Source organism: Pelecanus crispus, chromosome 22 (assembly GCF_030463565.1).
Source record: "Pelecanus crispus isolate bPelCri1 chromosome 22, bPelCri1.pri, whole genome shotgun sequence".
NCBI classification, from domain to species: domain Eukaryota; kingdom Metazoa; phylum Chordata; class Aves; order Pelecaniformes; family Pelecanidae; genus Pelecanus; species Pelecanus crispus.
Window position 1 is genome coordinate 1,616,783 of NC_134664.1, and position 15,232 is coordinate 1,632,014.

Here is a 15,232-nt window from a genome sequence, read left to right on the forward strand (position 1 = left end):
GCCTCAGCGCCGAAGAAGCCGCCGCCGCTGAAGGGGAGAAAAGAGCGTGAGCGCCGGCAGCCCCTCGCCCGGCCCTGCCCCGCCGCCACCCCCTTCCCCCTCCTCACCGTCAGGCTCCGCCGCGCCGCATCCGACCGGCCCCGCGCCGCGCCGAGGCAGCGACACCAAAATGGCGGCGCCTCCTCCACCGCCAGCGAGCGCCCGGCGCCCCGCCCGCCCCCGGCCACGCCGAGCGGGGCGGGGCTCCGGGGAGGCCCCGCCCCCGTGGGGGTGGAGCCCATCGCCGGCCCCGCCCATCTCCCCGCCCCCCGCGAGCTGCTCCCCCACCACTCCCCGCCACGGAACGCGGCTGCGCAGAGCCAAACCCGGCCAAAAAGAGCAGCAAGCAGCAGAGCATTTATACATTTATTTATAATGAAAGTATGGTTCTAATTATTTACAACACATAGCAAAGACAACGTTTGTACAAGTGAGCCAGCAAGGCCTTTCGGCGTGCAGCAGCGACACACGTCCCCCTTTTCAAAACTGCTTTTCCCCTTTGGAAAGCCGACCAGCACCTCGTCGCAGTCCCAGGCGCCGCTGCTCTCCATACAAAAGAATTTTCTGCAACAGCCCGCCCCGCCAAGAAAGCCTGTGTTGCAGTTCATGTCCGTAAAGAATTCAACAACTTATTCCCAGGTTCCACTTCCGCGCTTCGAGGCAAGGTCCTGGCGCCGCGGGGACCCGGCTGCCGCCTGCCTTTTCTTTGTTAAACCGCCGTGAAACAGAAGGGGTAGAATCAAGTAAGTGAATGAGTTAAGAGATGGGGGCGAGCCTCAGGAGAAGGAGTTCCGTCCGAACTGCTGAATGGGAACGAAACGCACGGGGTGACTGGGAAGATTAAGTACCAGTGCTACAGCACCGAGTGCACCTGGGGATTAGCGGCAAGATGAACCCATCCAAAAAACCGAGCACCCCCCTGCCCCGACATTTGGCTAGAACAAGAATTTGTGGGGTTAGTAAAACCACATTTTAAAGAAAAAACAGTGCTGAGTGACAGGAGATGCTTAAAGTAAAAACAAATGACGAGTTTTAGGAAATACAATCCTCAAGTTTTTCAAAACTACTGTTTTCCTTTCCTTTGTGAGAGTCCAGACATTGAAGCTGGGGTCACCATTAGCTCAACGGGACTGCACACACAGGCTGAGAGCAGGGAACACTCCATAAAATAGGAACACCAGGTGTAGAATGAAGTCAGCATGACTGACTCCATTTTTAAGTTATCCTGGAAAAATGGGAAACGCGGACAGACAGGCTTCCCTAGTTTCTCTTTACAGTACTTCCCCCATTGTATAAGGGACTAGCCCTGTCAGAATACCATTTCAATTTTTTTTTTTTTTAATTGCTAAATTCACTGCAGAAAGAAAGATTTTAAAAATAATGGAGCCCTTTCAAGGGGGAATACTGAACCTTTAGCTTCTGCAAATGTAAAAACAATGCGTATTTGCAAAGTTCATTTTGTAATATACATGCATTATTGCTAGAGGGAAAAAAAAAAGATGAATGAAAACTCTTCTGCAGCTTTTATGGCGCCATCCAAAATGGCATCTGTTGTTTAGCTCGCTGTTGTGAAGAAGGGTACTGGTATCCCAAACTCCATCCCTGTGAAAAAGTACTTGCGTTTTTATGGCCACCATGTTCCTCCTCTTCATCTGATGAATCGCCAGCATATGCCACTAATCCAAAGCCCTTTTCTGCAGTTTTCATCTTCTTAGCTTGATGATCTAGGAGGGGAAAACAAAACAATCCCCCCCCCAGCCCCCAAGAAGGAAAAATAAAAATAGAGAGAGACAAAATGCCCCAAAACAAGTTAATAAAAAAAAGATGTTAATTGTAAATTGTTAGTTGGACACCATTTTGAGGTCACAAGGCCAATGGTCATCCAAGGTCGAAGGCCACACGAAACAGCACCAGCAACAGCACATGTGATCCATCAGAACCATGTAAGAGAACAGAGAAAGAAGAAAGAAACACACAAAAAAGGTAAAGTTAGCAAATGGGTCTAAGTGATGGCAATTTCACCGTTAAAGAGATAAATATGTAAAGAAAAGTAGAAATTTTGTTCAAAAGAAAGCTAATGGAAGAGCAATCTCTGGGACCAACACTGCAGAAAAACTAAGGTTAAACAGACTAACATGATGTACCTGCAGACCTGAAAGGCACTAAGCTACCAGGAGAGTTAAAATGATTACATGTTTTACCAAGTTGCAAATACTTGATGTAAAGCCCTACAAAAGGATGAAATCTGACAGCACTTCTGTTGTTGGCAGACAAGGTAGACAAACTCATGTCTGTAAATACACACCTGAACCATAACTCCCACTGATACTCCTTAGTGCCTCTAGAGACAGCTGTTCGCAATGTAAAGCACGTATCTGTGTTACAAAACAATCCCGTGAGATTCTGTGCCTCAGCTGACTGATGGGTCAAAAATACCCATCTTTGGTCCTTCGCTTAATTACACTCTCCTCATTCATACAGCTATTTATTAAAGTTTTAAGAGAAGTATCATGTGTGTATAATCACAGCGAACCTAGGTGATTTTAGAGCAGTGCAATACGACCTGCTTTTCATTTAAACAATGTGAAAAGTGTAAGTGTAAAGAACAGCCAAAAAAATCACCAATTTAAATGAGTGTTAAGACCAGCGCAAACTCATTTGGGAAAGGAAACTTGACTTACAAGTGTATTTTAGTCACTGCACTCACCATGGTTGCCTGGTAAAGACCCCGCACCATTTCTTTCTTCAGATTCCGATTTCATCCCAGTGACAGGAAAAGCTGGCGGAGGCATCAACTGCCTGTTTAAACCAATGCAAGCCCTTATTTTTTCTTTTTTTTAAAACAAGCAAAGAGTCAAAGGTAATAGCAAACAAATTCATAACTCAGTCCTTGACCTAAGGAGTTTAACTTTTAATTGCCTGACTAGTCTAGCGGCCTTGCACGATGGAGTGATTACATCAGTGGACAAGGGAAGAACAACCGATGTCACCTACCTGGACTTCTGTAAGGTGCCTTCAATACGGTCCCCCCCAACACTCTTACCTCTGAATCAGAGAGAAATGGATTTGATGGACGGACTATTAGATGGCCAAGGAATTGGCTGGATGGCCATGTCCAAAGAGTTAGTCAACGGCTCAATGCCCAAGTGGAAACCAGTAACAGGTGGTGTCTGTCCCTCAAGGGTCTGTACTGGGACCAATACTATTTAACATCTTCATTGATGACCTAAGCAGTGGGATCAAGTGCACTCTCAGCCAGTTTGCAGATGACACCAAGCTGAGCAGTGCAGTCTATAGACTAGAGGGAAGGGATGCCACCCAGAGGGACTGTGACAGGCTTGAGGAGTGGGCCCATGCAAACCTCAGGAAATTCAACAAGGCCAAGTGCAAGGTCCTGCACTTGGGTCAGAACAATCCCCAGTATCAACAATGTCTGGGGGATGAATGGATTGAGAGCAGCCCTGCGGCGAAGGACTTGGGTATACTGATAGATGAAAAATTGAACACAAGCTGGCAACACGCGCTTGCAGCCCAGAAAGCCAATCATGTCCTGGGCTGCATAAGAAGCAGCGTGGCCAGCAGGTTGAGGGAAGCGATTCTCCCCCTCTACTCTGCTCTCTTGAGACCCCAGCTGGAGCACGGCATCCAGCTCTGCAGTCCCCAGCACAAGATGCAGACTTGTTGGAGCAGGTCCAGAGGAGGCCACAAAAATGATCCGAGGGCTGGAACACCTCTCCTACAAAGAAAGGCTGAGAGAGTTGGGTTGCTCAGCCTGGAGAAGAGAAGGCTCCAGGGAGACCTTATTAGGCTTTTCAATACGTAAAGGGGGCTTATAAGAAAGATGGAGAGAGACTGTTTACCATGGCCTGTAGTGACAGGACAAGGGGTAATGGTTTTAAACTAAAAGAGGGCAGGTTTAGATTAGGTAAGGAAGAAATTCTTTTCTGAATGGTGATGAGACACCGGAACAGGTTGCCCAGAGATGTGGTAGATGCCCCATCCCTGGAAGTTTTTAAGGTGAGGTTGGATGGGGCTTTGAGCAGCCTGATCCAGTAGAAGTTGTCCCTCCCCACAGCAGAGGGAGTGGACTAGATGATCTTTAAAGGTCCCTTCCAACCCAAACCATGCTATGATCCCAGGAAATAAAGTGCAAGCCTGACAGTTTTGTGGCTCAACACACTGGAGTGCATAAGGGAGAGTACTGATGCCCGATGTCTTCAAATAGCTAGGCTGCATTTAGGACTACATACAAGATGCAGAACATAGAAAACCACCAATACCCTTGATTTACTTCATAATGATCAGACAACAAAAGGGACTATCAGGTAAATCTTCCCCTGAAATTTCAGGCTGCAAAATTTCAAGTTCACAATTTTTCCAGACTTGTTTTAAAATTGGAATAATTTACAGTGTAAGTGCTAACCTATTTCGCAAGAATATCCTGTTATCTCAAGAAGTTGGCAAAATAGCAGACCCAGACAAAGTAAGAGCATACAGACTTAGGGAAGAGTGGAAATTAAGCTATTTTCATTATGTAGCATGAAAAGGTAACTCTTGCATCCCTTCTCCTTCAGAAAAACCAAACACAGAAAACCACCCACAATAACACACCCAACCTCCCCCAAACCCCAAGTCACAGAAGAGAATATGAAACACAGATCGTTTCTGAAATAAGCTTTCCATCAAAATCAGAAAAGACCTGAACATAACTCTTTCACCACTTACCTGTCCCTCTCTCTCTCCTTTCCTGAGGAACTTGCTGACTTCGACCCGGCTCCATCGATTTCACTCTGACTGGAGAAGCCTGTACCTAAATTAGTCATATGAATGGGTCCATGCTATGAGCAGAAAAACACACGGCATTAGCAAATCTACAACTACAACATAAGCTATAGCTCCTTAATGATAATGATAGGAAACCCAACTTTTCAGAGCATATTGCCAACTAGTAGAAGAAACCACTAATCGCCATTGTTAAACAAAATGCTTTCTCCTAAAAATACTGAGGGTAACGTAGGAAGAAACACGCCTGAGCACCAATACGGAAGACACCTCACCACCTACTCCACCTTTCCAGTAGTTCAGGACAGTAAAGATAGCTGCTTAGTTCAAGGATCGACTTATTACCTCCTCAGTCAGGTAATTCTGAATACTGTATAGACCTCATGCCACAGTAAACTCTGCTCAAGATACTAATATTAGGTCTAACATATAGGCAGTTCCTTATTTTCTCTAGGCAAAAGCTTTTACTAAGGGTTTCTGCCTGTGAGCATGGGTGTTATCATCACAGAAGCATTTGCAGAAACTCCCTTTTCTCACATACAAGTCTGAAGAACTCAAAATTATTTTTATTAAAATCGGCTGTTTAACATCTGCTATCTAAAAAGAATAAAATCAATCTCTTAAAACTAGGCTTCTTGAAATCCTCTCAACTGCAACCTGCAAGAAAGGTAAATGGGAAAATCTGGAAGTTATTACATTTCCCTCCCACCCCTCAAACAAGTCCACTCAAAAGCCCACAAAAAACTAAGCAGAAACCCAAATAATCTCCCTTTAAACTAACCAGTAACACGCTCTTGTCATCTCTTTGACCTGAACGCACTGCTATTCTTCATGAAAGATTGAGGGTATGGAAAGCAAGCTGCCAATGAATCAAGTCAGTCACAGTTTAACAGTGCATCCACTCAAAGAAACCAAAGCATGGTCTCGATGTTTTGTAACAATTGCTGCCATCTGCCAAAGGTCTTGCATGACAGTTGTCAAATAAATTGTGCTAATAGCAATCCCTCTCCAGCCAAGTTCCATTTTGGTGAATGAAGTAAAACTGCCGATTTTATTCCACCTGATATCCCAGCAGTCCTGACTCTCTCTCATCCGGCAGTTCCTCAGTGAAGCGTCTCTTTTGACCTTGGGGATGGGGTTGGACTTGTGGCTGCGTACCAGTCGGCACGGTTGTTTTTACTGGGGCAGCAGGAAGAAAAGGACCACTCAGTGGACTCTGACATGCAGAAGTTGAAAACAAAACACAAGAAAATTTGATAATATGCATATAAAGTATTAATTCAGTGTACAGTTTCATACACAGGAGCAGAACACACAACTAGTTTATCTTTGCAGAACTTAGGAGAAACTAAAAGGAAATTCACAACTTCAAGACAAAACAATTATTTCATGGGAATGCTCCCACCTCAAAGTACTTGCTATCATTGAACCTACACAGCTGTATCACAGCCTGAGATAACACTTTTCATAAACAAGTGACTGCCCCCTGCAAATATCCTTTCTGTTAACAGGTGGCTACGATATGAAAAACGCAGTAGGAAGCAGCCATACCAACAATTTAGTTGCTTAGACAGAAGTATCAGCAAAGCAATTAACAAAAAAAAATGCCCTAAAAAAGTGGTTCCAGATAGATAATTCTTCAAGTATTTTATCGTTAGCAAAGAAACGGCTTAGTAAGTTGACAACTATAGGGCAAATAATTAATCTGTGGCAGTACCTGGCCAGTGCTGGCTGGAGGCTGTACTTGAGATATTGGATACTGTGTCGGCACAGGCGGAACTCCTGTAGGTAGTGTTGTTAAGACTCCAGGTGCCAATGGCACTGCAGGTGGTACTATGCCTGGTACACCATATGGTGGCTGAACTGGTTGTTGAGGAGGGGGAACAACAGGATAACCAGACTGATACCCGTTGGAAGGGTAATACGATGGCTGGGAAGGTACGCTATTTATAGCAGCAGGCTGTGTGAAGCCTGGTGAGAGAAAGGGGGAAAAAAGGGTCATCTTCAATTCAGTTAGTCACAAAAATAGTAAATTTAATTACTAAATGTAAAAGAAGCTAGACTCCTTTTCAACTGAAGGACTTAACACAAAGACTTCCACAGGTAAATAAATTCCACAAAACTAAGTCTAAGTACAGCTCTGCAGAATGCAACTCCAAAGACTTCATTATTGCGAACATTTACCTGCTAAGGGTACTGCAGTGGTTATCTGATTCACAAATCGGGAGTATTCAGCATGAACCTATAAAGGATTTTAAAAGATTAGACAATAAACATCTGTTTACTATATTAATCTTTTGCAGGCAAAAGGCATCTTACCATGCATCCCCAATGTAAGGGGACTTTGATTACAGAATATACTGTGCACAAAGGCAGCAATAATCCAAACATAAAAACTGAAAATAAAAGCCCACAGACCAAAACCCCCACTAAAACCCTGCTGAATATCCCACTATCCTGCTGGTCTCTGTGACAGATTTGTGTAAAATATTCTTTCACAGGAAATGCAGCGTGGCAAACTCAGTACTTCAGTAGAGACAAAAACATTCAAAGTCAAAGAATCTAAAAGCTTCCATATATTTTTCAAGAGAGACTTTGTAGCCCATACTCAATTATCACCACTAACAGAAAGACGGTCTCACAGGATTTTACTCTATTTGCATTCATGTAAGAAAAGCTGAGAAATTAATTTTCTGTGTGTGCATGTGAGAGATTTTCCAGAATCTTTTTGGTACAACAATCACTTCAGGAAACAAAGACAGCATGGCTCTGGACAACTTTTAAAGCTAAAGCAAAGGAAGCTACAGCAATCAGAAAAAAGCAGGATTCCTTTATGTGCATACAGCCAGACAATTTCTGCCCCCTGTCCTGCTCAGGAAGCAGCTGCATTTTTTCCCCCAAAACTCCACTACTACAACTCCATCCTGAGCAACGTTTGTTCACTGTACAAAAATCAGAGAGCAGTACTTGGAAGGAAAAACCTATTAGCAAGTCAGAACACACAGACAGTTTTGCTGAGAGCATAAAAACAAGAAATCATTAGCCAGGCACACGCTAAAGCTATGACAGGCTCCAAAATCTCCTATTTGTAAGAGCTACTCACGGTTTGCAATAGATTTTCACAGAGCTTTTTAGCAGCTGCCAAACCTTCTGGCTTTGGGTGACTGAAAACATATACAAAAAAATACCTCATAAGCACAAATGTCTCCACCAAATTTGGGAGCAACTTGCTGTCAGATCTTATCCCTTTAATGAGTGATCAGTCACTTCAACAGGACTCTAGCAGCTCTGCAGCTATTTAGCACAATTGTGAACAAAAGTGATGAGTATTTATTTTCTACGTGAAAATTCAGGTTAGTCTAAATACTGCAAGAAACGAGCACAGAACACCGACTTGATTGGTCAGTGCATTTTGTATTCTTCCCTTAAAGCTCAACATCACAACCCAAGCCCAAAAAGAACGCAGCTTTACTGTGTTGCCAATAAAAGCAGCGTCTTACGGTTGAATATCATTTTATAGCGTATCATCATATGGTTGATATCTTTATCACTTTAGAGAGATCTCTATTAAAATAAAAGTCAGGTTCAAAAACTATTTCATTTGCATTAAGTCAGTCAGAATTAAGAATTCCCCAAATTGATTAAACATTAAGCTACATTCATGACTGGTCACTGGGATTTTTATTTTAGTTTTTTTAAAAAACCCTCATACCTGATGTAGATGTACATGGGTTCAAAAGCTTCTCTACCCGATGCTGGTTCTATGCAACCTGAGCCTTTCCCACGAAGAAAGACTTTGGCACCCGTTTCAATTTGAATGTGCTGCAAGTAGGAGCAACCAGGCCCTTCCACTTTCTCCTTCACATTAAATGTAGGTACAGCGTGTTCCAGACCAACAAATAACTTGTCCTGAACATAATGCATCTGTAAATGTAGCAGTAAAAGGTTATTATTTCACTCTAATAATTAGGATGTTCATTTCACTGGAGGCCAGAAATCTTATTTCTACGACAGACAGAAGAGTTAAATGTCAGATGGCGCAGTCAGCCCTTTGCTTTTCTGTAAGTAGGACTGCTCTCTCCATCCCTTTTCTTTTAGGAGGCTACTGTCATCTGAATCTCACTCTTCAGACTCAGCCTGATTAGTCCTCCAGTTTTCACAACACGCAAGAGTTTTTTTGATTTTTTGGGGGATGGGGCTTTTTGTTTGTCTTTTTTTTTTTAAATAAACAGTACATTACATGTATAGTTTGCAATAGGCAAATCTTGTAATCAGTGATATTCAATGAAAGTCACATAAATTAATTACTCACTCCTGACTGGAATGGAGGTTTTTGGCCAACTGCTGGAGACAACTGAGTAATAGGGGCTGGCTGGTGATACACGGTAACGGTAGCTCCGTTGAACGTCGGACTAGAACCCGTGGCTGCTTTCACTACTCCATTAGTAATTATCTCTTTAATTCGGTTAACAGCTCCTAGTTGGCAGAATGCAAAATTCATTTTTATTTCAGCCCTTGTCAACTGCCCAGATTAACCAAATTGTGAAATGACTAGGTTACTTTCCCATATTCTGTGACAGCAAATCTACAAGCAAAAAGATTGCACCTGACGGTGGGGCCCAATATTAGCATTCTGGGATTGGATCACAAAGGGTGGCAACAAGCATCAGGGTTCTTTCTCCACTCCCACCCTGATAAAGCTTAGGCTAATATATGCAGGTGGGCAGTTTTAGCCCACACATTTCAGTAAATGCTAGAAACATTTACATTAACCCTGTACAGAATCTACATCTGCATGAATGAGCAAACTAATGTGAAAAATTGTTTACTGGCTGTGGAAATCAAGGTAGAGGCAAGTGGGCAGCTTCAAGTTTCAACAGACAACTGAGGGCAAGCCCGTGAACTGATACACAGAACAGATGAACACCTGAACAGTTATATTTTTCCTTTTTCTCCAGCAGGCATAGGCAAGACAGGAGTTCTTTGTGCCTCTAATAAAAATATTAAAGGGAAGGTATCCCTGTCAGACACCTATTTTAACGGGATCTCAGTGTGTTATCAGTGAATAAACTTATACATAAGAGCTGTACCTGCCTAGGAACCCTACCCACTCCCCCCACCTTCCTTGTAGTCTATCAGAAGTTTTAGTTTCATGGCTTGCAGGATGCAATACACAGCACCTTAGGTAGTTCTGAGCAGAGACCTTAACATCAACATTTAAATGGGGTCTACTGTCAACATTGAGGTATTTATAGTACAAATCCATATTGATCATAACAAAGCCCCTTAGTAAAACCCCTTATCTCAAACAATGAGAGAAAAAGCCAAATGCTTTGTACACTTACTGTCAACCAATTCCCGTGTCTGACCCTGGACATGAAGATACAAAGGACGATCTCTGGAAAGGAAATGTCAAATATTCCATTAAACCCACAGAGAACACACAATAATAGACTGAATCCATTATTATGTTACAGTCATCCAGACACCTAAAGTCTTCCATAAAGATTTGAAATACTCTTCAAATAAGGAAGTAAATACATATTCATTGAATATCACAACACTCAGCAAGCAAAGCTTTGCACCGAAAACTAAAAAGATTCAGAAGTTTTATTTACATGATGACAAAGTCATACCACTGAAAACTTCAATTTGCTTGTCCCATGAAAGGTTAACTAACTAAAAGCACTGAGTCTATGAAATATTAGCTCTCTTTGTAATTGGAAAGTTGCCCATTCTTGGCAAAACGCACAGAATAGTATTCAGTTGGAAGAAGTTCAGCACAGTCTGATCTGTCACATTTGTGGCTGGTTTGTTGGTGGGGTTTTTTTATTTCACCCTACCAATATTAAGCAGGTAGGAAAGCAGCTACGCAGTCAGTACTATCATAACGGTAAACATATTTGAAACATTCAACAGCCAATTTGCTCTGGCACCCAAACATGACACCCATCATGAAAACCAAAGCAAACAAAACCCCCACCACTAGCCACCCAATGAGGAAAAAAAAAAAAAGCAGAAACTCCAAAAAAGAAATACAAACCCGGGTCCCACTTTTGCTTTCTCTTCTGCAGTCATGAATCTCCCTCGAGTAGAGACAGCTGCCCCGCTCAGTCGACTTATCTACAATTTAAAAAGCCCAGCAACAAGCTTACCAATGATAAACAAAGCACACACAAAAACCCCAAAGTGGTTTAAGCTATGCTGTTGTATAAAAAGACCAGAAGTCGTTAATAAAGTGGGAGGAGAATGAATGGTGCCCGCTAAAGAATACTAGCTATGCTACCTTACCTCATCATATGACATTTTATTGAACAAACCAATAAAAGACTAAACATGACTAATAAAAGACTAAACATCTTAGAAAACATGAGTTTTGTAAAAAGAGGAAGCAACCACTGAATATAGTTTATTGCAAGCTCTTTTAACCTTACAAACAGGTACAAACATGCTGCCAAGCCTAACAAATCAGACGTAGATTCTGAACATACCTCATCCTGAGTCTGTCCTCTCGTCAGCAGGTTTCTGCACGTGAGGGGGACATCATTGATTTCTACCTCTGCCACCACAAGGTCATCTTTGCTTTTACTTGTAGCTGGACCTTTTCCCAGAGCCTGCAGCTTCAAAGACAACCATTGCAAAAGACCAGTGGTTGGAAAGCAGAGATAAATGATGTAACAAACAACTTGACTCTAGTACTCTAGAGGTGAATATCCTTTTCATTCTCCCCTTTCAGCTGTTGAACCAAAAGCTTTACAAGTATTAGCAGAAAGCACATTATACCTAGTACTTAATAATCTCCCTCTTCACAAGCTTGAGCCCAAATAAACCCAGTAGTTTTATCTTCAGCACATTTTAATATAAGTAACTACTGTTTCTGTTCTATAAATGGAGAAACAGATGTAGAACTAAGCAGTAAAGTTGCTCAAATGGAAACCAAGGCATCTTACACTTGAATTGGCACCTCCGACAGAAATCTGTGAGACTAATAAAACATGTCATTCATACTTCTCTTAACTCCCCTTCCATAGGCATAGAATTTAGAATTTCTGTTCAAGATCTAAGCTCGTCCACACTATGACTGCACTTCCCCCTCTTCTTTTTTTAAAAGAAGGGCATAATATTTTGTGTCAGTATCTAAGTGCTAAGAAAGAAAAAGCCACAGAACCACAAACAGGTTCAGAAGTTGTGGCAGAAGAGTTGGAGTTACAACAAAGACCTTATAGCCTTTTCCATGTATAGTACACCCTTCTAAAAATTCTGAAATGCTTTTGGGGACATAAACATAAAACAAGACTCTATAAAAAGAGAAGCTTCCAGTAACATCCAAAAGGTACCTATCTACTCTCATAAATATCACATGAAGCACAGCACTTGCATGACAGCCAGAAGGCAGCTAGAGAGGGACATAAGTTTAATGCACTGTACAGGCATTCTATTTCTCCATTCCTTCCACGCTTTTAACAAAAAAAAAAAAAAAAAAAAAAAAAAAAAGAGCACATTCATTAATCTGCAGGCTCCTTAATTTCCATTCACTCAATCTGAAGTGCCAGAGTTAATTACTCTGGAAACATCATCACTGAACACTTCCTAACAAAAGCAACATATGCAATAAAAAAATAATCTCCTTAGCAAATTAATTAATTATTTGGTTAAGTGGTTCCACAGCATTACAGTTGGTCACAGGATGCCACCAGACCTTATGGAAAAAACTTAGATAGAAGAATGAGGCATCACAGTATCTGCCAATGTTTAGGTGTCTCAAACTGCCAGTCAATGAACTGGACTTTACTTCCATCTGGTATGACTGCAGAGGCTATCTGAAACCAAACCACGTGTTCTTCAATGCTGAAAATTTCACATCCTCAGGTAGACATTAAGTATTGAGAAGCAGACACCATCGTGCACCAAACAATGTGTCAAACCACCCAGGAATGCTGACAGAAAAGATCCAAAAGATCTGATTGAAGAAACACTGCTACTAAACCTCACATATTAAAGAGGCTGTAACGGTCATTTCAGATACAGAACCTACAGAGAACCAATTACGGTGAATACGGGGCAGGGCACATTTGCCACTCTTCCTTACGTTATCTGTGAATAAATCCAATGGCAAAATGAGTGCTCATTTTGATGCTGCCTCACGAGGCAACCCCGTAGAACATAACTGGCAGTCCCAACAATAGCATGTATGTGAAAAAGAAGATACAATATGCCGTGAAAACATACTCTTCCCATTCACTTTGTATTTGAACAAGTTTGGACAGAAACTTGAAACAGCCTTCTAAATTTGGCTCTAGCATAGGCTAATAACATGCCGAAAAACAAGACTCTTCCTGTTACTGAAATTGGAAAACAGGCTTTACGTTACACTTGCTTTAGAAGAGAAAAGTTCAGCTGGAAGGGACCTACAACGATCATCTAGTCCGACTGCCTGACGACTGCAGGGCTGACCAAGGCTCAGCTCAGGGCCGGCCAGAGGCTGACCAACTTAAACAAGAACTTGGACACACAGCTCCTACTGATAACTTGTTTAAGCATGAAAATAATGTGGTCTCCTATTTTAAACTGGCTGTTTTATACAGAAGTTTCTACATCAGCTGTACTACTTAGAAACTACTTCAGAAAAAAGTTTATCACCTTCCTACAGACCACTTTGGCTAAGCCTTATGGAAAAGCAGCAGGACTTACCTTACAGCTACACCACTGTTTTCTGTTGTTCTAAATCAATTTAAAAAAAGGTTTTCCGATCGTTTTTTGGTATATCCTACTTCACGAAGCAACCTCCATCATTTCCTGTCTCATCGGGAGCTATTCCGAAAAATCACGGTCGCAGGTCTCCAGAAAACAGACGCGACGCCCACCCTCGCCCGTCCCCCCCGGGCCTGGCGGCCCCACCGGCACGGCACGGTTCCTGCCGCCCCTCCGGGCACCCACCTTGTCCGCCGTGCTGGGCGCCGGCTTCAGCTTCCCTTTGGCCATTAACATCGCGTTGATCTTCGCGGCCACGGCCGCGGCCGCATCCAGCGCTCCCGAGGGGGCTGCGGAGCTCTCGGAGCCCGCCACGGCGGAGCCGCCATCTCCGCCGCCGGGAAAGGGGCGCCCGGGCAGCGGCGCCGTGCCGGGGAGAAGGAAGGCGGGGGCCGGGCCGGGCTGGTCCCACTTACTGCGGCGCCTGGGAAAGAGAGAGGCCTCAGTCCCGGCCGCCTCCCAGCCCGCTGCCCCGCGGGAGCTCCAGGACCCGCCGCGCCTCGGACCCGCCGCGCCTCGGCCCTTCCACGGGGCCGCCCGAGCGCCCGCCGCGCCCGCGGCCCAGCCTCACCCGCCAGCGGTCCCAGCGTCGCGCTGCCCTCCGCCTCCCGCTGACATGGCTCCGGCCCGGCTCCACCGCCTCCGCGCCAGCCGCAGCGTCATTTCCGGCCTCGAGGCCGCTCAGAACGCCCCTTCCGGGCGTTGCCACAGAGACGGCGCGGCCCGCGGGCGGGTCCCCTCGGGCGAGCCCCGCTCTCCTAGCGCACGGCCCGCTCTGCGGCTGACCGCGGGACACGGCCCCCCGGCCGGGCGGCACCGCGGCGAAGCGGGGCGGGACAGGCCGGGGAGCGCCCGCCCCGCGGGGCTGCCGGCGGCGACGGCGCGGAGGAGGGGGCTGCGACCGAGCACGCGCGCTCCGGCAGCGCCCTCGCGCATGCGCACTGCTGCCCCCCAGCGGGCTGCCCGCCGGTACTGCCGCCGGGCGGCTGGCGCATGCGCAGCGCGCATGTTCCCCTCCAGATTATTAACCTGTTCCTGAAGGAAGAACATGGGACGCAGTCGCTTGGGGACTGGCCATGTCAAGGGCGGCAGCAGGAGCTGCCCCGCCCATGGCGAGAGTGATGAGTGCTGGGCCAGTAATGGCCCTTCAGGTGTCACAAGGGAAGGGGACCGCTGTGGCACCAAGCGCTGTGACGGGCTCCCGCGGAAGGGTTCTTTATTTGCATTAACTAATTAAGAACTGCTTTGTTCTTTGCACTCCTAATTGGGGTTCCTGCGGTCGTCCTCCAGGATCCACCAGTCGGACCTCTCCTGGGTCTGAACTAGAGGCTCAGCGACTCGGCGACCTTCTGAGCCCTGCCACGCGTGTTTTGCGGACGGCAGCTCCACAGAGCCCCCCGCGCCCCCTGTCACCAAACAGGCTCAGACCTTGAGACTGGCAGCGCTAGGTGCCACCCGGGGAAGGGTCGGATCCTAGTGGCTGGCTGGCAGCAGGATGTCCTTCCACCACCCGCTGCCCGCACACATGCCTCCGCTACAGCTCTTGGGCTCGGGAAGCATGCTGTTAATTACCCGTCACAAAAGGCTGAGGCCTTTTGTTACCAAGCAAGCAGAAAAGCTCCCAGTTGAGAAGTGTATTTTGTGGCCAGTCCAGCAGTGC

General features: G+C 45.1%; 1 protein-coding gene and 1 non-coding gene across 4 annotated transcripts; both read right to left on the reverse strand.

Moving 5' to 3' along the window:
* Window positions 1–391: 391 nt before the first annotated feature.
* Window positions 392–15,099, reverse strand: KHDC4 (KH domain containing 4, pre-mRNA splicing factor). 3 transcript variants are annotated; one of them, XM_075724459.1, is made up of 14 exons: window positions 15,083–15,099; window positions 13,759–13,996; window positions 11,313–11,441; window positions 10,865–10,944; window positions 10,167–10,219; window positions 9,134–9,297; window positions 8,534–8,745; window positions 7,925–7,985; window positions 7,006–7,063; window positions 6,539–6,792; window positions 5,882–6,037; window positions 4,765–4,877; window positions 2,747–2,838; window positions 392–1,763 (listed from the first exon to the last, which is right to left on the reverse strand). In XM_075724459.1, exons 1-14 carry the CDS (start codon window positions 15,097–15,099, stop codon window positions 1,564–1,566), a joined length of 1,827 nt encoding a protein of 608 aa, XP_075580574.1. In that variant the 3' UTR covers window positions 392–1,563. The 3 variants fall into 3 exon arrangements, with proteins under 3 accessions (XP_075580574.1, XP_075580573.1, XP_075580575.1); XM_075724458.1 differs by lacking the exon at window positions 15,083–15,099 and adding an exon at window positions 14,144–14,235; XM_075724460.1 differs by lacking the exon at window positions 15,083–15,099 and having other exon boundaries at window positions 11,313–11,435; window positions 13,759–13,842.
* LOC142595783 (small Cajal body-specific RNA 4) lies at window positions 8,847–8,975 on the reverse strand. Its single transcript, XR_012831804.1, has one exon.
* Window positions 15,100–15,232: the final 133 nt, after the last annotated feature.